The sequence below is a fragment of the Mirounga angustirostris genome, unplaced genomic scaffold, assembly GCF_029215605.1.
Source record: "Mirounga angustirostris isolate CCGP_5_RB_7025 unplaced genomic scaffold, mMirAng1.0.hap1 SCAF_1, whole genome shotgun sequence".
NCBI classification, from domain to species: Eukaryota; Metazoa; Chordata; class Mammalia; order Carnivora; family Phocidae; genus Mirounga; species Mirounga angustirostris.
Window position 1 is genome coordinate 153,596,198 of NW_026991709.1, and position 24,683 is coordinate 153,620,880.

The following is a 24,683-nucleotide window of genomic DNA, read 5'->3' on the forward strand; positions in this document are numbered from 1 at the left end:
GAATTGCATTTCTAAATTTTCACCTTCCCCACTTTTAAGAAAGATTGAACATTTATGTAGAAAAAAATGAAAAAGCTGTTTAATGAACACCTTTATGTCCTAGATCCACCAATTAACATTTGGCTAACGTTTGCTTTAGCATGCTTCCCCTCTCTCTTCAACACACATACCTCCAGTTATTTAACTATCTATCTAGTGAACTTTTGAGAGTAAGTTGCAGACACAATGATACTTCACCACTGAATGCCTCAGCCTGTATCTCTAAGAACAGGGCCATTCTCTACGTAACAAAACTCAATTATAGCTCCCAAGAAATTTAACATCGATACGATAATTCTATTTAGTCATACACAATCCATATTTAAATTTTCCCAGTTGCCCCCACAATGCCCTTTATTGCCATTCTCCCCCTTGGTCCAGGAACCACTTCAGGATCCTGCACTGCATTTGGTTGTCATAGGTCCTCTTTAATTCAGAACATTCCCTAAGCCTTTTTGGTCACTCATGACATCGATAGTTTTGAGGGCTCCAGGCCAGTGGTCTTGGAGAAGTTTCCTCTACCTGGATTCATCTGATTATTTCTTGATGATCGGACGTGCATTTTTGAGTTGGAAGCCCATTGTTGTCATGCCTGATACCTGTCCGGCCCCCAGGCTGAAGCACCTCTGCTCAGAAGCCAGGACCGTGGTTTCTGACAAAGCTTTCTGCTCTTGCTTTCCTGTCTAGATGCCAGCAGCCCTATCTCCACACCAGACTCAAAACAGCCCAACAGGAAAGCACCAAGATGACCAAATTTCCCTGTCTGAAACTGGCACATTTTCCAGGTTGAGAAACTCAATTTTCTGTTGCCATTTAATTACTGTGGCTTTCATTAGCCCTGAACCCTGGCAAGGGAACAGTCTGGGAGAAAGGGGAGGTGGGCCCAGGCAACAGCCAAAATGCTGCTGGGATCAGGGGAAGTACACGGTGGTGAGGAGCCGCTAGCCGTGGCTCTTCACGCTCAGCCCACATCTGGTGACATGCTGGCTGGACAGCAGTCTTGAGTTAGGATTATCCCATCTGTGGGTGGGGGCAGATCTTCGGGGGCCTCTAGCTCCCATTAGGATTTTATGAGTCTGCAAATGGGCAGGGATGGGAGGGGATATAAAGAAAGAAGCCTCCCTCCAATCCTTGGACCCCATAGCCCCTGTTAGCCACGGTCAGTAGTAGGACCAAAGAGCCTGCTCTTGTGGGATTCCTGCTGTCCCCGTGGGAAAGGGCTCCCCGGGAAGGGCGGGGCTGGCAAGGGCCCAGTGAAGACATTGCCCAGGCATGACTCCCAATGAGACGCTCATCATTCAAACTGGGCAAGAGAAAGGTTTCTTTTGGGAGGTGTCCCACTCTGCTTTCTTTCTAATTTGTATGGGATGCATCCACTTGTCTGCCCTCTCTTCCTGGACCTGGCTTCTGGGAAGGTAGGAAACGCACAGACTCTAGAGCCCAATTACCCGGGTCCAAGTCCCAGGTGTGCTACTTCCTGTGTGACCTTGGGAAACTTACTCTCCTCTCTTGCTACAGTTTCCTTCTTTGTAAAATGGGATTGTAATAATAGGAACCTCAGAGGCCTGTTCGGAAGCTTATGTGAGGTAATACTTGTAAAGCTCTGGGAACAGTGCCTGGCATTTCTGAAGTACCAGGTCAGTGAAGATGAAGGAAGTCAATGCAGGGCTGCTATCCGTGCCACGTGGAGATCGTGAGTCTAGTCCTCCGTGACAGTGTGGGAAAGGAAGAAGGATGGGCTCATGGGAAAGTCTCGAGCGTTGGAACTAGACACTCTTGGGTTCAAATCCCAGCTCTGCTACTTCCTGGCTGTGTGGCTGTGTGCAGGCTGCTTGCCCTCTCTGGACCTCAGCTTCCATGTCTGTAACATGAAAGAAGGCTCCCTCTGTAGGGCAGTGTTAAGAAGGGGTGCTTCCCTAGCAAATGCAGCTCAGTAAATGGCCTCTAGTCATTTTAGGAGTGGTTCTTTGAGTTTCTGATTTCTGCCTGTTAAAAAAATTCTGATTTCTGCCTGTGGAAGGAATAGTCAGAAGGGGCCTCCCCTGGCCTGATCCTTGCCTGGAGCCTCTGACTTTTCCAGGTTTTCCCTCCTAGAGAAGGAAATGGGCTTTTTCTTCCTTTCTGGCCTTTCATAAAAACAGTGTGAAAAACCCTGAAAAACCCAACAGTGGCTTCATGGATCAGGAATCAGAGGTCACTAGCAGCCCCTCATTTGACCTCTGTCAGCCCCTCAGAGGCCAGAGAAGTGGAGTGGCTAATGGCTAGCCTGGTACTTCTGTGATAATTGTACTCTCCACTTCAAGTTGGAATGTTTTATAGAGCTCTGAGTATGGGTTGTTTTATCTATTTATCTATCTGTCTATCCATCTATCATCTTTAACTCAAGTCCAGGCTAGGCTGGTCATGAAAACAGAGAGCAGGATTCTGGGAGGAAGTGACAAACTTTGGTCCCTCATCCACTGATTCATTATGTAAAATTCATACCACAGTGGGATTCAAGGCCCCTGGAAACCTGCCTGAGCCAGCAGAAACAGCTAAGGATGGTCTAGATTTTTCTAGATATAGTCTTTTGTATTTGGGGAATTTCAACTATGTTTTAGCTGTTCCAAGATTTTTTTAAAGATTTTATTATTTATTTGACAGTGAGAGAGACTACAAGCAGGGGGAGTGGCAGGCAGAAGGAGAAGCAGGCTCCCCACTGAGCAGAGCCTGACATGGGGCTTGATCCCAGGACCCTTAACAGACTGAGTCACCCAGGAGTCCCTGTTCAAAGATTTTTTTTAAATAGAATAAAAAGGTTTTGTTTGTTTGCTTGCTTTAAATGAGAGTGGCTTTCTGAAAGGGTCACGACAAGTGGCTGACTTGGGCCACAGGAGTGGTGTAGGGCTACCCACCGAAAGGATGAGTAGAGGTAGCCAAAAAGGCCGCAGTGGTGGGTTTCCTTTCTGAGAAGAAGGGGATGTTTTCATTATAGTCCAAAGTAAAGGTGAGTTCAGGGTGCTGTGTGGCTAGATTTTCCATCCTTCCAAATCCTACTCTGCTTGGAAAAGGTCTTAATTAGTCTAGCGGTCTTAACTTGCCTAGCCAGTGTTTTCTTTTTTTAGAGGGTGATCCTACTGAATTAAAATTCAATTAATCCAACTTTAAGGGCAAGAAAAACTATTTGTGAAAAATCATTAAACAGCACATAAAACCCTTTGAGGAACAGTGAATAGTAGGAGAAGTACAGCCTGGCTTTTGTTAAGGTACTTTGGGCCCAACGAGTTAACTTTTTTAAGGAATTTTAACAAGATGGTGGTCAAAGTGGAATTTGTTCATGTCGTTTATTTAAGGTTTTACAAGGCCCTGAAAGGAGCCCCTCCCCTGGGTCTGGACGAGAAGAGTTTGGTAACAGGGTGGCGAGAGGTAAGATCTTCGGGGGGCATTTGAACCCTGTGAGGAAACAAAACAATTGGCCTGAAAGACGAAGAGGGTGAGGGGGTCTGTCCCAGGTTAACCGGGACAGGAGAGCCAGGGACACCGAAAGCAGCATGTGCCCTGGCAGGGCCCAAGAAGGCAAAAACAAACGTGCCTAGAAAGGACATTATTAGGACAACCGGTGAAATGTGGATACTGTCTGCAGATTAGGTAATCGGACTGGATCAATGCTAAATTTCCTGATTTTGGTAACTATACTTTGGTTCTGTAAGATAATGTTTGTATGTTTAGGAAAATGCACAAGGAAGTGATTAGAAATAGAAGGGTATCCTATCTTCTCCCAAATGGTTCAGAAAAACAATTACATATATAATATTTTTTATATATATAATTATATATACACACACACATAACACAAGCATATCCAGTTGGGCCTTGAACAACACGAGTTTGAACTGTGCCGGTCCGCTTACCTCTGTGCAGATATTTTCCCATTAATACAGTACAGTACTGCAAATGTCTTTTCTATTTTTTTATTATGTATTTCTCTTCTTAATGACATTTTCTTTTCTCTACCTTACTTTATTGTAAGAATACAGTTTATAATCCCTATAACCTACCAAATATGTGTTAATCGACTGTGTATGTTAAGCAGGCTGTGAGTAGTTACATTCTGGGGGAATCAAATGTTATACGTGGATTTTCGACTGCACAGGGGGCGATGCCCCTGACCCCCATGTTGTTCAAGGATGTATACAATACATATTACGTACATGTAACATATAAATATTAACGTATAGGGGCACCTGGGCTCAGTCAGTGGGGCATGTGTTTCTTGATCTTAGGGTCATGAGCTCGAGCCCCACACTGGGCCTAGAGGTTACTTAAAAAAAAAAAAAAAATCAATCAGGCTCCTGGGTGACTCAGTAGGTTGAGCGGCTCCCTTCGACTAAGGTCATGATCCCGGGGTCCTGGGATCGAGCCCCACATCGGGCTCCCTGCTCAGCGGGGAGTCTGCTTCTCCCTCTTCCTCTGCTGCTCTCCCTGCTTGTGCTCTCTGTCTGTATCTCTCTGTCAAGTAAGTAAAATCTTAAAAAAAGGATAAATCTATATATAGGCACATAGAGGAGGCAGGGAGAGAGGGAGAGATAATACAAATAAGGGAAAGTTAACATTTAGGGGCTCTGGGTGAAGATATATGGGAATTCTTTGGGTTATTATTGTAGTTTTTCTCTACATTTAAAATTATTTCAAAATGCACAGTAAACAAAAATAAAAATAAGTAAAGCTAAATAAACTTAAGAAGAGATAAAAGCTGGGGCGCCTGGGTGGCTCAGTCGTTAAGCGTCTGCCTTCGGCTCGGGTCGTGATCCCGGGGTCCTGGGATCGAGCCCCACATCGGGCTCCCTGCTCAGCGGAAAGCCTGCTTCTCCCTCTCCCACTCTCCCTGCTTGTGTTCCTGCTCTCGCTGTGTCTTTCTCTGTCAAATAAATAAATAAAATCTTAAAAAAAAAAAAAAAAAAGAAGAGATAAAAGCTAAAAAAAGAGAGAAAGAAAGGGGGTGGTATATAGGGAAATAAACAAAATGCTCATATCTGAGGACAACATTTATTGGTTTCCTCCTGCCTGATAACACCCGCAGGAGGTGCCAACCGTCTGCTCAGGAATTAGGAATCCCCCGAAGAGAGGCCTGTGACCAGACTGGGAAGACCTAAGGCACCTGCTTCCTGTAGTCACTGAAAACCCATGGTCATCCGTGCATCCAGAGGCCATCATTCAATGAAAAGTCACTAGGGCCACTGGTGTCCAGACCAGAGCTTGTGCCTTAGCCCCCCACCTCCAAGGAGCTGGCCCTTTTATATGGGAGACAGACACATATACAATTACTGCAGTGTGGTTTGACTGAGACCTCTGGCAGCATGAATGTGGGAGTTTGTGTCTAGGTCTTGGCGGGGAACCTGCCAGAAATGACTTACTCCCCAGGTGGACACTTGAAGTCTTTTTTTTTTTTTTAAGATTATTTATTTATATGAGCGAGAGAGAGAGAGAGAGAGAGAGAGAGCATAAGCAGCTGCAGAGGCAGAGGCAGAGCGAGAAGCAGGCTTCCACCGAGCAGGGAGCCCGATGCGGGGCTCCATCCCAGGACCCCGGGATCATGACCCGAGCCGAAGGCAGACGCGTAACGACTGAGCCCCCCAGGCACCCCTTAAAGTCGGTTCTGAAGGCTGAGTAGAAGTGGAGGGGACAGTCTGCCAAGCACAGAGGCCACTCCCTATAGCAATGTTTCAGCAAGTGCACACGGAGCAGAGGCGACGGGCTGGAGGCTGGACAGCTGAGTCACTGTTGAAAGGCTTAGAGGAGGTCAGGGTTTCTGAGCTGGGATTTGAAGAGGAGATTGCCACGGGTGTGTGAAAACGATTACACACAGACGGAGGGAGTGTCTGGTACAAAAGCACAGAGGTCAAGAACGAGCAAATCCCAAGGCGAGGGCTGGTAAACACCTGGAGCCCAGGAGTCTGCACAGGTGGGGTTGTGCAAGGTGTTTGCTTCTCACCTGGGCCTGCGTGCAAGCACGTCAGGCTTCAGCCTGTAGCCCCACGGTCAGGGGCAACCCAGGAAAACAGCGTGACTTTACATTATTTATAACCGAGGGAATTTCGTGGAGAGATTTGGCTGGACAGGTGATGGGACCCAGAGGTCAGCTGGATCAGGAAGCTGTTGCCACTTCTTGCTGGAGGGTCAGAGGTCAGGGCTCACCTGCTGGAAGCTGAAACCACACTAGGCCCGAAGCTGGAGCCACAGAAGAGATGCAGCCACCGCCAGAGACTGGAGTTGCTACCCAAGGCGGAGAGAGAGAGGAGGGGAGAAATACCCTGCTGTGTCCCTTCTCCCCACTCTCCAGTCCCCTAACAGCCTCTTACTAGCCAAACCCGGCCGGAAAGGCACTGACTCAGGAGCCTCGAGAGTACAGCCAGGATCCGCATCTGTACTTTGGGACACGACCCAGGCAGGGAAGGGCGAGAACAGGTCTGAGGGCACACAGGCCTGTGCACAAGGAGCCTTCTCGGGGTCTCCCCAGGAATGGTTTTTCGTCCTGCCCATAAATTGTGCAATCCTTTTGGTACTAGTACCAGCAAAAACCAGTTCAACCCCCCAGCATCACCCTTTATCCAGCTGCTCGGGCCAAAAACTCTGGAGTCACCCCCACTTCCACTTCTTCACTTTTGTCTTTCTCTTATCCAGCCCATGAGGAAATTCACCCCCTTCTCTCCTTGTTCCCTGACCCAGTTTTGACTTACACCACCAATCATGAGAAGACAAGTATACTCCATGTTCATTCATGTGTACACGGTCTGTCTCCTCCTTCAAGGTGCAGTCCCAAAGTCTGGCACACAGTAGGTGCTCATTAAGGGAATTCACCTGTTGCCTCATTCCCTCACTGTATTCACTTGGATGAGTCACTCCGCTGGCTAGTTGGCAGGCAGGCTGGAGTTCGGCCGTCCCGCACGGCCTCACATGTCTGACAGTAGGCCAGCCATGCCAGGGAAAAAGGGGCTATCTGGGCCTCCTCCAAAAGGCTGGCCTAGGTGGTCACAGGGGCTCAAGAGCAGTGAGAGGGCTAAGCTTCCAAAGCTCAAATACTTTCAGGTTTCTACTTATGTCATGTTTGCTACTGTCCTATTAATCAAAGCAAATCATATGGCTGTGCCCAGAGTCTTTGTGAGAGGGTACTACCAGACGACATGAGTACGGGGGGGCACGGACAACTTGGGGACCACCATTCCTACAATCTCTCTCAACAGGAGAATATGGTAAATTTCAGAACAGAGTGAACAGCTAATGTGCAGTGAGTGGGAGGTGGCAGGGTGGAGAAATGACTTCTGACCCAGGGTTATGGAAAAGCAGTGGACTCTGAGTCAGCTTTTATAGGATAGATGGATTTGGATGGATGACGTAGAGGGTGAGGATATTTCAGATGATATGGCATCAAAGTGCTTAGAGAGAAAAAGTATATTTAGCAGTAATAGTCATTTTCTGGGCTTTTCTATGCACGAGGCTCTGAGCTACTTTTTAAAAAATTATTATTATTATTTCTCAAAGATTTTATTTATTTGAGAGAGAGAGACAGAGATAGTGACAGAGAGCATGAGTGGGAGGCAGGGTGAGGGAGACGGAGAAGCAGACTCCCCCTTGAGCAGGGAGCCCGATGTGGGGCTCGATCCCAGGACTCTGGGATCATGACCAGAGCTGAAGGCAGATGCTTAACCAATTGAGCCACCCACGCGCCCCTTATTATTATTTTTAAAGATTTTATTTATCTACTTATTTGAGAGAGAGAGAGTGAGCAGGTGGGGGTGGGTGGGAAGGAGTAGGGGGAGAGGGACAAGCGGTCTCTCATGCTGAGCATGGAGTCCAACTCGGGGCTCGATCCCATGACCCTGAGATCATGACCTGAGCCGACACCAAGAGTCAGATGCTCAACCGACTGAGCCACCCAGGAGCCCCATGAGCTAAATACTTTTAAAGCATTATCTCATTTAATTGTCATCATCATCCAGAAAGCTAGGATCTATCTTTACCCCAATTTTATAGAAAAGGAAAACAAGGCCTAGAGAAAGATTTTTTAGATCACCAAAAGCACAATCCATAAAAGAATAAATCAATAAATTTAATAAATTGGACTTAATAAAATTCATAATTAACACAAAGGAGAATGAAAACAGTTGGAACAGACTGGGAGAAAAAAATCTTTGCAAAGTATGTATCTGATAAAGAAGTTATATCCAAAATACATAAAGAACTCTCAAATAATAAGAAAATACTCAATAATAAAACAACTCCCCCTCCCCCAAAAGGCCAAAGCTTATTTATCTATCTATCTATCTATCTATCTATCTATCTATCTATCTATCTATCTATCTATTTATTTATTTAAAGATTTTATCCAGGGGTGCCTGGGTGGCTCAGTCGTTAAGCGCCTGCCTTCGGCTCAGGTCATGATCTCAGGGTCCTGGGATCGAGCCCCGCATCGGGCTCCCTGCTCCTTGGGGAGCCTGCTTCTCCCTCCCCCATTCCCCCTGCTTGTGTTCCCTCTCTCACCGTGTTTCTCTCTGTCAAATAAACAAATAAATAAAAATCTTTAATATAAAAAAGTAAAGATTTTATCCATTTACTTATTTGACAGAGCGAGCATAAAGCAGGGGGAGTGGCAGGCAGAGGCAGAGGGAGAAGCAGGCCCCCCGCTGAGCAGAGAGCCTGATGCGGGGCTCAATCCCAGGACCCTGAGATCATGGCCTGAGCTGAAGAAGGCCAAAGCTTTGAAAAGACACTTCCATGATCTGCAAATAAACATACGAAAAGAAGCTAAACATCTTTAGACATTAGAGAAATGCAAATTAAAACCACAATTAGGGGCGCCTGGGTGGCTCAGTCAGTTAAGCCATTCACTCTTGATTTCACCTCAGATCACGATCTCGGGGTGGTGGGATCGAGCCCCTCATCAGAGTCCACACTCTGCATGGAGTCTGCTTGAGATCCTCTTTCTCCCTTTCCTTTTGCCCCTCCTTCCACTTGCGCACATGCTTGCGTGTTCTCTCTCTCTAAATGAATAAAATCTTAAAAAGGAAACACACACAATTAGAGACGATATGCATGTATTACAATGGCTAAAATTAAATTAAAATACAAAACTGACCATACAAAGCTTTGGTGAGGATGTGGACAAAACTGAACCTCCCTGTTAGAAATGTAAAATGGTACAAGCAATATTTAAAACCATTTTATAGTTCCTTGAAAAGTTAACATACACCTATCCTTTGACCCAGCCATTCCACTCATAGGTATTTTCCAAGAGAGAAGATACACTCCTCCAAACAAAGACTTGTATTTGAATGGTCATAGCACCCTATTTGTAATAGCCAAAACTTGAAAATAACCCAATGACCATCAGCAGATGAATAAATTAGCAAATTGTAGTACATCCACACAATGGAATACTGCTCATCAATAAAAAGAAATGAATTACTGATTCACATAACAACTCAGATTAATCTCGAAGTCATGCTGAATGAAAGAAGCCAGATTCCCACCCCCCAAAAAGTACAAATTGTACAGAAGAATATATATTATATGGTTCCACTTATATAAAACTCCAGAAAATGGAAATTGACCTTTAGTGACAGAAGGCTGAGGAGTGGTTGCTGCGGAGATATTCAGTGGAGGGATTATTAAGGGGCTCAAGAAAACTTTTGGGGGTGAGATATACTCATCCTCGTGGGGTGGTGATGGGTTTACAGAAATATCTGAGTCAAAACTTGTCAAATTGTATACTTTAAGTGTGAATAGTTTGGGATGCCTGGGTGGCTCAGTCAGTGAAGTGTCTGCCTTCGGTTCAGGTCATGGTCCCGGGGTCCTGGGATTGAGTCCCAGATCGGGCTCCCTGCTCAGCGGGGAGTCTGCTTCTCCCTCTGCCTGCAGCTCCCCCTGCTTGTGCACTCTCTCTCTCCCTCTGACAAATAAATAAATTTTTTTTTTTTAAGATTTTATTTATTTGTTTGACAGAGAGAATGAGAGAAAGAGCACATGAGAGGGGGGAGGGTCAGAGGGAGAAGCAGACTCCCTGCCGAGCAGGGAGCCCGAAGGGGCACTCGATCCAGGGACTCCGGGATCATGACCTGAGCCGAAGGCAGTCGCTTAACCAACTGAGCCACCCAGGCACCCGGAAGCTGCCAGTTCTTTTAAAGACTGGGCCCATCAGTCTTTTAGCGTCTGCCTTCATTCAGCTCAGGTCATGATCCCAGGGTCCTGGGATCAAGCCCTGCATTGGGCTCCTGGCTCAGTGGGGAGCCTGCTTCTCCCTCTGCCTGCAGCTTCCCCTGCTTGTGCGCTCTCTCTCTCTGACAAATAAGTAAATAAAACCTTAAAAAAAGACAATGGGTCTGAAGCAGTTGAATTTGGGTGTACATAGATTGGTGGGCAGGGCTTGTGTTGAAGCGAAGAGTGACAGAAAGGGAGGTTTGAGACAGAGCAGAGATCCTTGTTTGTCAGGTTAAGCAGTTTCAGTTAACTTTTCGGTAAAGGGGAGCCCTTGAAATCTGGAGCAGGTGGAATGAGTGAGGGTGAGGGTTAGGCTGAAAAAGGGAAATTTAAATGGCATAGAGATTTTTCAGCTACAAAATGAGAGAACATCTGGAATAAGAAGCCGCTCAGGCTTAACAGCATGTACTGATTTAGACATATTTTGATTTTCTGCTATGTTCATCTTAAAAACAACTTTTGTTGTTTTTTGCCCCCTTATGAAAGACACACATTTCGTTTTAGAAAACCTAGGCTGAAAGCTTAGCGTCAACATGGTGGGCCACAGGCAGCTGCAGTGGGGCCTGGAGCAGAGAGTGAGGAGCAGAGAGTGATGGGAGAAGAGATGGCACCTCTGTTAGGGAGGGAAGAAAACGATTGGTTGTATGAGACAACGGAGGCCGGTGGAAGGCAGTGATGAGGCAATGATAGATTTAAGTGGTAGGCACTCTGCGGAATAACGATGATACAAAGCTAATATTTAAATGTGTGCTTGAGCATTTACATGTGATTGGTGCCATACTAAGCACAGTACACTTAGTAGCTCATTGATCCGTGATGAACTAGGTGTTTGCACCAGTTACAAGCATGAGAAATCTGAGGTGCAGGGATTTAACGAACTTGCTCAAGGTCACACAGTAAAGAGTGGAGGAGCTGGGATAGAAGCCTAACTGAGCTCTGCACTACTTTTAACTACCAAAGCTGCATACTGATTTTTTACCTTTCGTATGTACATTTCAAGTATCTCTACTGTAATCTATAAATTTCTAGGTGACTAGAGCTTACATTATATCGTCTGATTTGCTGCTATTCTGAACTCGGGGTTGTTGGAAGCAGCTGACACACTTCTGTCAAATGATTTCAAGGCCAGAGTCAGGGTAGAGTCAAGAGTTGGCCAGGTGCGTAGAACTCCACCCCCCACCCCAACTGGCAGGATGCTGGCAATGATTCAACAGTGTCTGTTAAGCTGGTACACCCCCCCCCCCATGGCTCAAAATAGTAATTGTGATGTAATATTTGTTTAATGTCTAAAAAGAATACCCTGGTGACTTATGTACTTAAAAATTATGTAAATGCACCCTCAGGATGCTGGTGAAAGGTGCAATTTTGACATCAGAAAAAGAGGATGCATCAAATATTTAATTAAAGGACCAGATGAAAAAAGCAGTTGATGGAAATGTGATTTAGCCACCCCACCCCCTCACCTCACCCCCAAGTCTGAGAAAGCAGCAAAGTCTAGTGTCATCTTTGAAAACAAAATATGAGTACAGATGAATTTAAGAAAAAAATGCAAGTTTACTCTCTACATAATTTTCGGGCTGGTTTCTTTTAAAAAGTTGCTATTAAAAAACAAATGATTTATTTTCAGGATTCAGGAATGTATTTATACTCCCTTTCTAATGTTACCTATGGAGGGAAAACTGGAAGGCTGCTTGCTCCTCCCTTGCTAAGAGAGGGTGTTTATTAGCTAGGATGGCAATGAAAAATTTAATACTAGTTTATAGCAGGGGACTGTCTTGGGCCTTTCATCTGGATATGTGGCTCTTATTCCTCCCATGGATAAGCTCTAGCCTTAGAAAGTCTAATCCTAATTTGTTCTGTATCACTATACCATATTTAAAAAAACTCAACTATATTTCTCTACAAGTGGGGTTAATCAGTTGTTTTAAAGATTACCCTCTTTCCTGCCTAGGTAAATGGTCTTAATAGAAACTAGGAATGTGCTACTTTAAAAATTTACACTGCAGCCCTGTTTCCTGGCAATGTCCTGTCAATTCAAGAAAGGAAAGAAAGGGAAGCTACTTCATGATGAGAAATCAAAGTTTTTCTCCCTTCTCTTTTTCTTTTCTTTTTGATTTATTCTGAGCAATTGTCCCCAGGAAACTAACCCACCAACCGCTGTCAAGTTTGATTCCTGTTCCTGGAGTGACACCTTCCTGCTCCTCCAGGATGTCTCAGCTGGCTTTTCATCTTGGTCATCCACTTGCAAACTATCTTAGAGTCTTAGGACAGGGAAGACTACTTTGTAGAGTTTTTCTCCCCCCTTGGCATCTTTTTTTTTTTTTTTTTTAAACCTTTTTAGATGCTGGAGGGTGGGGCCAACCAACAGAGAGTCAGCAGGGCTGGCCTATCCCTTTTCTGACCCTCTGGGGCCATCTTCCTTCTGGCAATTCTCTTCCCCCATCTGTTTTCCTCTTGTTCTTGTTTAAAAAAAAAAAAAATTAAAAACAACCAAAGAAAGGAAAAGAAACAAACCCTAGAAATACAACACCTCTGGAGCAAGGCCAGCATGGTAGAAAATTCTATATAGGAGTGTGTAGATTCATGTGGGAGCATGTACATGTTTACACGCAGCTCTCAGATTATGGAAGAAACTCATATTGGCAGTAGATGGTAGCCAAGAGAAGCTCCTCCCTAATCTTTAAAGAATCAGATGTTTCCTTCTCCTTCAGTGGCAGAGAAGGAGCTTTGTTTTGTGTTTCTTCAGTTTTGTTGAGATACAATGAACATGTTTTGGTTTTATGTGATAGTTTTTGCACTCTTCATACAGTTCAGTGAATGCTCCCTGAGCTTAGATTTGCGCCAGGTGGTGAGCGGAGCACTTCTAAGAGCAGCTGAGGACCTGGGCCTTCGTGGTGTGGCTGCCAGGCCCTTCCTCCACCTGGAAGTTCTTTCCATCTCAGGGCAATACTTGGGCTTCAGGATGGATTCGTCCCTTTAGGGAGGGGGTTTCTGCAGCCTGAGTCCTTTGACACATTTGTCCAGCTGGTTGATTTGAGAGCTTTCCAGATTGATCTTTCCCTGGTAAACTCCCTGAATCTTGATGCACAAATTCAGAGGAGGAGCTGGGGATGTTTATATAGTTGTTGGTTTTTTTTTTCCCCTTGTTATCTTTTTATTTATGCTGGACACCAAGTTATTTTTTCTTTTTATTAAAGTACAATTTACACACAGTGAAATTTTGCACAGATCTTAAATGGCAGATTTACAAGTTTTGACAAATGTATACACCAATGATATACTTCTATTTCAGTACCCCAGAGGGTTTCCTCATCCCCCTTCCCAGTCCAAGCCCCTTACTCCCAAGGATATTTTTCATATATCTCCACAGCTTAGTTCTGGCTTGTTCTAGAATTTCCTGTAAATGGAGTCACACAGGATGAACTCTTTGGTGTTTGGCTTTTTCCTCCTATCACGATGTTTTTTGGGATTCATCCAAGTAGTTGCCTGTACAAGTAGAACCCAAGATGTCACTAACAGCTTGACAGTGTTAGATGAGGACCATTGTTCCACCAGTTGGCCTGGTATGTGGCCCTCTCTGCTCCTCTAAGTCAGTCTCTTTCCAGGGCCAAGCAAGTCCCTCTCCCAGGCAGCCTCAGACACCACCCAGATGGCCGCGGGGCCGTCACCCGGGTAGCCTCCCCGATAGCTGCCCTCTGCCCCCCACCCCTATTATAACTCAAAAGGAAACTGGCTCCTCCGCAGATCAGAATTCAGATTCGTTAAATTCCATGCATCCAATTGCACACGAGTGTGTGTTTTGGTGTTGCTATGCAGAGTCCTTAAGAAAACGTAAAAAGGGGGAAAAAAAAAGTGGGGGGAAACCCAGACCTCACTGGCAGTGGATTTCAGACTCTGTTGAACCAGGATTCAAAATGCAATCTTTTCTTTTTTAACGGAAGAGTCGCTCTCTGCTCCTCGCTCGGAAGGTTTCAAAGGTCGTCACACCGCAGCCCGGGGGCGTTCATCTCCCTAGCGGCCTGGAGAAGGGAGGAGGTTGGAGGGAGGAGGGAGGGAGCACACAAAAGCGAGCCGTGCCGAGAGGGCTAATGTTTCCTGTTTGCCTGGAACCCCCTCCCCTGTGTCCCCTCCCCCAGCCCCCTCCCAGCACTCGGGCGGAAGTGAGTTTGCTCCTTTGGAGATTAAAAGGATTCCGAATTCCGATCAGTCCCAATAACGCGTACTGAGAGAAGAAGGAGGAAGAGGCGGCAAAGCAGAGAAAGAGGGGGCACGCGCGCGCGTGCACGCACTCAGCCCGAATTGGGGGAGTTGTGCAAAGCCCCAGGAGGCCAGAGCGCACGGCGCGAGCAAAGGCCGGTAGGCGCAGCGCGGCCGGGGCCACCCGAGTCTTGCTCGGTGACTCGTTTCAGGAAGAAGATGACGCGGGCCAGCAGCGTTGGCCACGCGGCTCCCGAGCTCACCGAGCTGGGCCGTTGCCGGTTCCACTGATTCCAGCGCGCCTCGGAGGAGGCTCCGTCCCCGCAGCTCGGGATCGGAGGGGGGACCAAGGCGAGGGCGAAATGGCCCGATGACAAAGGAAATGTGATCCCCCTTCGCCGCCAAGGTTTCAGAGAGGACGGACGTGAGGAGGAGGAGGGGCGCGGGGCGCGCGCGGAGCTCGGATAGCATTGCACGACGGCTCGCGCGGAGCGGGCAGCGGGTACATCTAATATCTTCCTGCCGATGAATAATTCAGGACGGCCCGCGGGGACCTGCGGCCCCGTGCTGCAACGCGGCTAAACCGGAGGGGAAGGAGCGCGCGCGGGAGGCGCCAAGGCCGGGCGAGGCGGGGGCACGAGGGCCCGGGGCCGCGTGGGGCGCGCGTGCGTGTTAAGCGCCGGCAGCCGCGGCCGGGCTAGGCGGCGCGCGGGAGAATCGAGGCGCGTGGGACGCGCGTGCGTACTACACGCGTGCGGCCGCGGCGGGCCCCCACTAGCTGCAGCTGCGGCGGGGCCGACCGCCCTGCAGGGGAGGCCGCGTCCGGCCGTGCGCAAGCCCCGAGCGCTGCACGCCGGGCCACCCAGGAGCCCCTGGCCGCCGCGTCATGCGGCGGGGCAGCCGGCGTCGCGCGGGGGGACACGGGCTTGGCGTCGCGCCGCTCCCGCCTTTACTAGTTTGGGGACCTTTCCTCTCCCAAGAAGAGACTAACTAAATCTGTTGAAAGAAGAGCAACGCACCAAATACTCGCGGAACCAAATTCTGCTTCACCCGCCGGGACTGGGATTGCACAGCAGACTCGACTTTGGGGGACTTAACCTCGGCTAGGGACAACTACGCTCCCGCTGCTCCAGGGAGTCCCTCTGACCTCCCTGCCCCCGCTCGCCCCTCGCGTGTCGGGACTTGTTCCGGCGCTCCGGCTTCGAAAGGCACGCAGCCTCCGCGTCCTCCGGGGGGAATCTGTGTCGCCTCGGGATAGTGGCATTTGATGCCCGCAGCGTCGGGGCTGGCAGCGCGCGGGCCGGGCGGCTCTGGAGCCGGCTCCTGGATCGCAGGCCCGATCGATGCATTTTTCTGAGTGAGTCGGCGGCTCCCTCCCACCCACCTCGGCCGTTTTCTCCTATCCTCCTCCTCTTCCTCTCTGGTCTCCTCCCTCCTCCGAGTCGGCTTGCAAATGGCTTCGTTCCCCGAGACCGACTTCCAGATCTGCCTGCTGTGCAAGGAGATGTGCGGCTCGCCGGCGCCGCTCTCCTCCAACTCGTCTGCGTCGTCGTCGTCCTCGCAGACTTCCACGTCGTCGGGGGGCGGCGGCGGGGGTCCGGGGGCCGCGGCGCGCCGCCTGCACGTCCTGCCCTGCCTGCACGCCTTCTGCCGCCCGTGCCTCGAGGCGCACCGGCTGCCGGCGGCTGGCGGCAGCGCGCCGGGAGAGTCCCTCAAGCTGCGCTGCCCAGTGTGCGACCAGAAAGTAGTGCTGGCCGAGGCGGCGGGCATGGATGCGCTTCCCTCGTCCGCCTTCCTGCTCAGCAACCTGCTCGACGCCGTGGTGGCCACGGCCGACGAGCCGCCGCCCAAGAACGGGCGTGCCGGAGCCCCGGCGGGCGCGGGCGGCCACAGCAACCACCGGCACCACGCGCACCACGCGCACCCGCGCGCGTCCGCCTCGGCCCCGCCGCCACTCCCGCCGGCGCCGCCGCCGCCCGCGCCTTCGCGCTCTGCGCCCGGCGGCCCGGCGGCCTCTCCGTCCGCGCTGCTACTGCGCCGGCCTCACGGCTGCAGCTCCTGTGACGAGGGCAACGCGGCCTCGTCGCGCTGCCTGGACTGCCAGGAGCACCTGTGCGACAACTGCGTCCGCGCGCACCAGCGCGTGCGCCTCACTAAGGACCACTACATCGAGCGCGGCCCGCCAGGTCCCGCCGCCGCGGCCGCCGCGCAGCAGCTCGGCCTCGGGCCGCCCTTCCCCGGCGCGCCCTTCTCCATCCTGTCGGTGTTCCCCGAGCGCCTCGGCTTCTGCCAGCACCACGACGATGAGGTGAGTGCGCGGGCGGCCTCCTCGGGGGCTGCGCCGGGGAACGGGGGTTTGTGTCCAGCGAGGACACGCGTGCTTGCTCGCCAAGGACCTCCGGACCGGTCCCAAAGCGGGCGGGGGGGGGTGCTCTCTGGATTGCTTGTTTTTCCTTTGACTACGTGGCGGTTGTTGCTACCAAGTGGGTCATTGCCTGCGAAGTGTGTGTGTAGAAGTCTGGCTTTGGTGTGCTTGCTGCGAGGGAGGGACCGCGGGAGAGTTCCTAGACGTGGAGCCCCCCCTTTTCCGTATCTAATTTTCTGTGTGGCAAATTGTGGCAACGGTTGTCTCCAACCAACATGAGCTGGGAGAAGCTAGGTTGTGCGTGTGCGTAGAGCTGGTCTCCGTGTGCGAGGGTTCCCGGAAGCCCCTTACCTTGATGGTTCTCAAGGTTTGAGAACACCCCCTCTTTATGGATTTTGATGTCCTCATTTCTGTTTGACAAAGCGCGCAAGCTGTTAAGATGCGGGATGGAAGGGTGTCTGTGTCTGTTATCTGTTTAGACGTGGTCTCCTTGTTCAGGTACACTCCAGGCTTTCCAGACTACTGGGTGCCCTCCTTTATCGTATTTTCTCATTTTTGTTTGTCCAACTCGTAGATTGTGGGCTTTTAGGTAAGGTATGAGCCAGGATGGAGATGGCTGTGTGGGTGTGGAGTGCGTGTGTGACGCCCTGGTTTCCACGTGCGCGCTTGTGTGAGGCGGAATAGGGGGACCTTGCCCATTGACCTCTCCGAGCTGGGAGCCCCTTGGGCCGCTCCACCCTGCCCCGACTTCGATCCCTGTAGGAACTGGTTTCCCTGGTTGGGGAGGTGTCTCCAACCCGCTTAGACCGGGGCTCGACTTTCGTGGAGAAAAGCCAGACCCAATTGAAGAGGCTCGAACCCGGGGGGCGCAGGGTCCGAGGGTTGCACTGCAGCCTTCGGGTTTGAGTTCGCTGTTTTGGCGAATAAACCTTTCTTTCTCATTCTTCACACCTTGTGAGACCTTCCACTTACCTGAGCCCATTACAGTAAGGGACCAAAAATTTTGAGGAGCGGGCTCTGCTGGGGAGGGTCGTTAATATAAACCATCTACCTGTAGACCCGTGAGATGTGGTGTGTGTAGTCGCTATGGTCTTGCCTTGGAGGGAGAGCAGATGGCAGAGGTTTTTAAAAATCCTAGTGGGAGTTGCTGTCTGCGAGTTGGAGCGAGCGTGCTGGTACCGAGCAAGGCAGAGGCTTGCACATCGCAGCCTTTTCCCCTCCTAACCTGTTATTTGGGGAAGAGGGCGGAGCTATTGCCTGATGGCTTTAAGCCGGCGTCTCCTATTGGAAAAAAGTTGAAATTCTAATCTACTTGTTGTGGGCGCCGCATTTTAAGTTTCCTTCTAGGTATTAAGCTAGGGGGCATTATTTTCCTTCGTTTTTAGGCATTGAGTAGACTCATCTTAAAAGTTTCCACATTCGTTGGGTGAATGTATTATGTTCTTTTCATCACTTTTAGAAAAATGAATGATTGAGCTAAATACGGATCTTGAAGCTCAGGAATGAAAAGATGGAGTCAAATCACTTGAAGATTAGGGTCAAATGGGGGGGAGGGGGAGGCAGTGAAGGGAGGGAAAGAGCGTCTTGAATCCGCCACAGTTTCCCTCCTGGGAGGGGCCGTTGATTGAATTCTCCCTCCCAGCAGTTGAGTTTAAATGTCAGGTTTTATTTATATTCCCAGTTAAAGATCCACATTCGTTTTATTTGGGCTAAAACAGAAGATGCTCAGTGTTGCCAGACTTGTAAAAGGCTTATACTTGTAAAACATTTATACACTTTTAAAATTATAAAACTGTTCAAATGGTGTGGGAGAGTGTAAAGTGAGAAGTGAAGCGCCCCTTGCCCTGGAGGTTCCTGGATGCCCTGAAAGTTCACTTTGTAAGTTGTGCAATACTAGGTTACATTTTGGCAAAGACATTGAGAGATGACATTGTTAAACTAAATATTCTTTAGAATTTTTTAAAGATTTTATTTATTTATATTGACACAGAGAGAGAGACAGCGAGAGAGGGAACACAAGCAGGGGAGGCGGGAGAGGGAGAAGCAGATTTCCCGGGGAGCAGGGAGCCCAATGCGGGGCTCGATCCCAGGACTCTGGGATCATGACCTGAGCCCAAGGCAGACCCTTAACGACTGAGCCACCCAGGTGCCCCTGAAATTTTCTGTTTCGAGCAGAATTCTGCTTCCCCTCAGTTACTCATTTAAAGAAGAAAACTTGGAAATTAATTTTTATACCTTTAATCATCTCTGCATTTAGAATGCTAGATTTGAGTTTAAACGTGACAAACCAATGCTGGGGAATAAAGGACCCAAGTGTTAGAGAAAGCACCAGGTTCAAATAGGGGTCCCACTCACAAATTATTTCTTCCCTTCTAAGAAAATGATCGGTAATTGTTTGGGAATACTGTTCTTTTAAAAAACCATTCCTCTGACTGGGAAAGGAGCATGAAAGCACTTTGGAAGGTGACTGTCTTAATATTTGATGTGATGGATGGAATCTCTAAACCCATGTATTTTTCTGTATTTGTAATCTACCTCGATTTTGATAATGTTCTTTACTGAGTTGCCTTCTGTGTCAACAGGCTCCATTAAATAATTCAGGGTTCCCCTGCCTTACAGTGATGCCACCTGACCTTGGGAAGGAGGCTGGGGCCCTGGGTTTTCCCCCTTTTAATTTTAGGGAGGGTGCCTCCAACAGTTGGACACCCCGGGATGCTGAGGCAGCCAGCAGGGTCTCTTTCCCCACCGCTTTCCTTAAGAATCCCTCTGCAAATGGCTCCTCAGGATTGACAAGGTGGTATTTTGAGAACTTGGTTTTAAAATGCAGCTGCAAAACCTCAAGGGAATTGGGTTTTCCTACAAAATGATAAAGGAATTGTGGCTCATTTAAAAAACGTAGATTGGGTTTTTCGCTAGTTTTGTGCCTCCGTGGTCAGTTGAAAGGCCTGCGGCGCCAGGCCGGAGGGGCAGGCAGGCCGGGAAGTGCGGGCCCGCGGGCCCGGGGCCGCTGGCCTCGCGGCCGTCAACACAGGCGGGGGCCCGGGAGGCGGCGGCGGCGGCGCCGCTGTGGGCCTCCGCCGCGACAGGGCAGCCTCGGGCCGCCTCCGTTGTGGGGGCGCGGGGGGACGGGGGTCGCTCCTCTCTCCGCGGGCACCCGAGAAAGCGTCCTCGAGAAAAGGGGGTGCACGCATTTTGGGCGAAGAGTTAAGGAGTTAAGTGCGTCTTGAGCGTGCTGCGCCGGCTGCTTGAGGAGTGCCTTTATTTATTGTGTTATTGATGTATAGGATGTGAGCCCTTTGCTGCCTTGGCGGCGACCCTGGAAACACGTATCTCGGCTTGGGGGCGGCCAGGGTGTGTGTGTTGCGTGTCGAAGGGCTGGGCATCAGCATTCTGTAAATGGCAGGACGTAAAGTGGGGTCTGAGCGTGTTCTGTCCCCAGGAAAGGCCCTGTCACTAGCGATGTGGGGCGGTGGGGGTGACACAGTTGCCATCTTGAGCCGAGGGAAACATTGTAGTTCAGCCCACCGACGATGGCAATAGTGTTCCCAGTTAGGGCCGGCGGGAGCGGATTTTCCTGATTCTCCAGGATGGAAAATGGGGTACAGGTGCTGTTATAATTTATATTTAGTCCCTGCTTTGAGCTTAAAAAAAGAAAGAAAGAAAAGGAAAGGAAATAAAAGCAGCTTCCTAGAAATGTAAGTTCTAGAATTACAACCCAATATCCTGAATATTGACCCATCCATCCTAGGCTTGGGGACTGTCTTTTCCCAGGAAACCACTCAAAACCACTTTGAGGAAGGCTGTTTGCTGCCTTACAGTAATGCTTGTGGAATGAATTCTTGTCTTGTATCTTATTTTGAATAAGTCATGGTGAACGGGGACATCACCAGTACTGGTAACCAATATATTCTACATTCCTAGAGTCTAAGTTTTTTCAGGCATGCATCCCCAGTGTAAGCATGTTTTAAAACTATGTGTATGTGCCGTGTAAATTACAAAATGTATACCAAAGGACATTTTGTAAGGACAAGAGGAAAAAAATGAATAGAAATGTGTGTTCTAGTATTTCTGCACCCCATCTTTCTACCTGCTCTTAATGATTTGGTGGATATATGTCTGCTTAACACATACATGTCTGTTTGCCAGAAAACCAAACTTTCCATACATACCTTGGAAATAATTGAGGCTTGATGCTTTGAATCCATTTCAGCAGGTAGATGCCTATAGGTTGAAGTCTCTTGAATTAAGAAATGCTTGGTGAAGATCTATGGGAGAGAAATGTTCATTATTGATACCTTAATTCCTTAGCCTTGAATGTAATCTGTGGGCTTTTAAAATTTGAGCTGAGGAATGTGCCCAGCCTTCCATTAAAGTGCATAGGGATGGATTTTATCAACATGGATCCCGGGAAAGTGGGTCATGGCTAGTTCGGCAAGCCTGTGCTCATAAGGTTACCCCACAGGCATAAGCTCATCTAAAAGGTGCTAGTAATATTTGAGGTGGTGTGGTATCAGCAGTCTGGGGAACCTTTTGTGACTGCTTTTGCTTCCTAAAAAGTAAACTAGACTAGTTTTAGGGTTGCATAGACTTGCTTTTGTTTTGGTCTGTAAAATTTTTATTTCCAATGCTCAGAAATATATTTCTTTGGAAACAGTGAAGATATTTTAGGAAGAAAACTTTCTTTCTCCCAGACTGCAGTTCTTCAATTGATACTACTATACATTCTTTATGATTCAGATGTTTTCAAGTTAAATACTAGGACATGGAGTAAAGAAATCCGGAAAGTGTTTGAAGATAAGAATAAAATTTCCTTTGTACACCCCAATTCTCCCTCCCATTTTAGTTACTTATAAATGCTATTTTTAGAGTCCTTTCAGATTGCAGGACATGAATACCAACGTTAAAATGTATAGTTTCCCAAAGCATTACTTAAAATGGAAACAACTTTTTTCTCACATATAAAATTGTGAGCATAGCTTGTTTAGCTTTTTATGTTGTCATTTTACAAACATTGTACATATATGGAAAGGGAGTTAGCTTTGGGGGGAAGCTATAAATGAGGTAAAACAGTTAATGCTTTTGTTGGTTGATATAGTTTACCAGGAGAAAAAAGGGTTTATAAGTTTTCCTGATTAAAGAGAAGCTATCTCTAAAATTTAGGCTTCCTCTCCCCAATCTTATTTTCTCTTGGTGCTAACTTAAAAGTCACATGGTTTGCTTAGTCTTGCCATTTCTCCATCTCTGTTCCTCACACAGGGGAGGGTTTATTTTAGATGCATTCATTCTTAGTGAATAAAGGACCATTTTGGTGTCATTCTTTGTGACACTTAAGCAAAAGGTTGAGAAGTATCCTACCATGCAGGCAGTTTCAAAGTAGTGTTCCCTCCCCCCAAACACTAACAAAGAGAGGCTTGGCCCAATAAGGCTGTTTTTGCCATCTCTGTTATTTTGCAAGAGAGCAAGAGAAAGATATTGATAAAGAATTACAGTTGCCTAAAGGGAGCAAGATGGCCACCCATTGCAGCCCACTCTTTTCCCCTTTCTCTTGACCTTTCAAGCATTGTGACTTGCAAGAGGAAGCTTGATCCATCTTTCCTCTCCCTTTGAGGTTTTGTCTATACCCACAAACCGAGTTGACTGAAACCAGATTGACTATTTTGACTGACAAGACTCCAGAAAAATTGGGGAGGGATGGGGGGTTGAATGCTGGCTATTTACATCTGAAACTATTTGACTTAAACCTTGTTCCAGTGTAATTCTTTCCTTCAGATGCCATCTCCAGCTTCCCTGAAGGTAGGATGCAGTGAAATGCTGGAAGATCCCAATTCCTGGGTTTCATTTCCCATTGAAACCCAGCTGAGATTTTAGGAGATCCATATTTAATCTGAAGCCTTCAAGCCATTATTTTTTGTCCTCCTTAATGTGGCGTTTCTACTAATCTCAGTCAGTTCCTTACCTGAGCATCAGATCCCACCAAGTGAGTTCTTCTTCTTCTTCTTTTTTTTTTTTGTATGGAACACATTACATTTTATTTTGTTCTTCATCAGGTGATAAACGTTTGGTTTTTGTGAGTTCTTTTTTTTAAATGAATCTGTATAAATGATCCCAGTTTAATGACCAAAAGGCACAAAAAATTGGCAGCCAGCTGTAATTTGTTAAAAAACATTTTTTTCCACACAGATGCCCTAAGGAAGTGGTGATCTTTAGTGATAAAGTTATTGCTCTCAGTAATACATTAGCAAATGAAGTTACAGATATTGGGCTTCGTCATGAAAAAGGGGGGATAATTCTCGATTGTGATTTATCCAGACAGGCTTCTGCAGAATAGCACATTCTGTCAACATTAATGGAATTTGAATGAAGCAGAGCAGTGTACACAAAAGAGAATGAAGTGGGTCAAGGTCAGTTGTGAAGACTGAGGGCATTCTCTGTGGCTCTGACACCTTGTGAATTTTGAGGGCCCCTGAATGAGCTCTGGATCCTGAGCTGGTGAGGAACCCGTGGGAATAGGACAGAAGCTCCTGTGCCTTCCTAAATATGTGTCAGCCACTGTATCCTTTGGTTGTTACTTTTGGAAAAGTTTAGCCTTAACCATTTGCAGTTAAAGTTTTTCTTGAAATGTCAGTGGGTTTGGGGAACTTCTTTCATACTCTTTGACTAATCGGGCTAATTATGAAAATGCTATTGTGTTAAAACAATCTGTACACTTAGGGACGCCTGCCTGGCTCAGTCAGAGGAGCATGCTACTTCTTGATCTCAGGGTCATGAGTTTGAGCCCTACACTGGGTGTAGAGATTAACTTTAAATTTATTTTAAAAAATTTTTATTTTAAGTAATTCCTACAACCAACGTGGGGCTCAAACTCATGACCCCGAGATCAAGAAATCGCATGCTCCTCCAACTAAGCCAGGTGCCCCTAAAATAAAACCTTAAAAAAAAAAATCTGCACACTTAGATTTTGCTGCTAAATATGGTTCTGAGGACTATTTCAGCACAGGTGTTTTTGTGTTTTTTTTTTTTTCCCTAAAGATTTTATTTATTTATTTGACAGAGACACAGCGAGAGAGGGAACACAAGCAGGGGGAGTGGGAGAGGGAGAAGCAGGCGTCCCGAGGAGCAGGGAGCCCGATGTGGGGCTCGATCCCAGCACCCTGGGATCACGACCTGAGCCGAAGGCAGACGCTTAACGACTGAGCCACCCAGGTGCCCCTCAGCACAGGTGTTTTTAAAATGAGACTTGTGACTAGCTGGCAGTCCTCATTAGGGTGTGTTTAGACCACATCCACAAATTTGGGTCTGGGCCTTCTGCCTTTCTTTGGGATCAAGGTCAGAGGGAGAGCTTTCTCTCTTAGGATCATCTATAGGCTTGTCCCAAAAATGCAGCCACAAGAAGATGGGGACAAGTGTGGAGCAGAAAAATGGAAGAGAGTTTTAATAGTCGTTTCCTGTGGAAGGGTTCCTAAGGGTTGGGGTGATGAAGCTTGTTCACCTAATGTTAGAAAACTGCAAACTGCATGAGGTGCTGCCACTGGAGTACTTCAGTGTCGCTGGGGTGAAGTCTGTGGATGCTGTTTACCCAGAAGCTCAAAAGATTGAGCCCATCTTTTCTCCCTCTGTCAGTCTAACCAGGGACTCACCTGGCAAAGCAGAGATGTGGTTTGCTCAGTCCCTGCCTCCTCCTTCCCCCCCAAAAAAATTCACAAAGGAGGGGACACCAGGAGTTTGGGTTTGAGGCTGACAGACAGGGACTCTGCAAGCAGCATAGCTGGAAAGACGACATCCCAGTTGGGCTTGCTTATGGCAGGCTCCACCTGACTTGATTCCATTTGAAACTTCATGAAAATATGGG

At 47.9% G+C, this 24,683-nt stretch overlaps 1 protein-coding gene across 1 annotated transcript in view; it reads left to right on the top strand.

The window, feature by feature from the left end:
• Nucleotides 1-14,531: 14,531 nt before the first annotated feature.
• The window catches only part of TRIM71 (tripartite motif containing 71), a 67,205-nt gene continuing 57,053 nt past the window's right edge, over nt 14,532-24,683 (top strand). Inside the window, exon 1 of the mRNA XM_045863762.2 lies at nt 14,532-16,777. Coding sequence (XP_045719718.1) covers nt 15,923-16,777 — 855 coding nt within the window. The 5' untranslated portion in view covers nt 14,532-15,922. The remainder of the gene's footprint in view (nt 16,778-24,683) is intronic.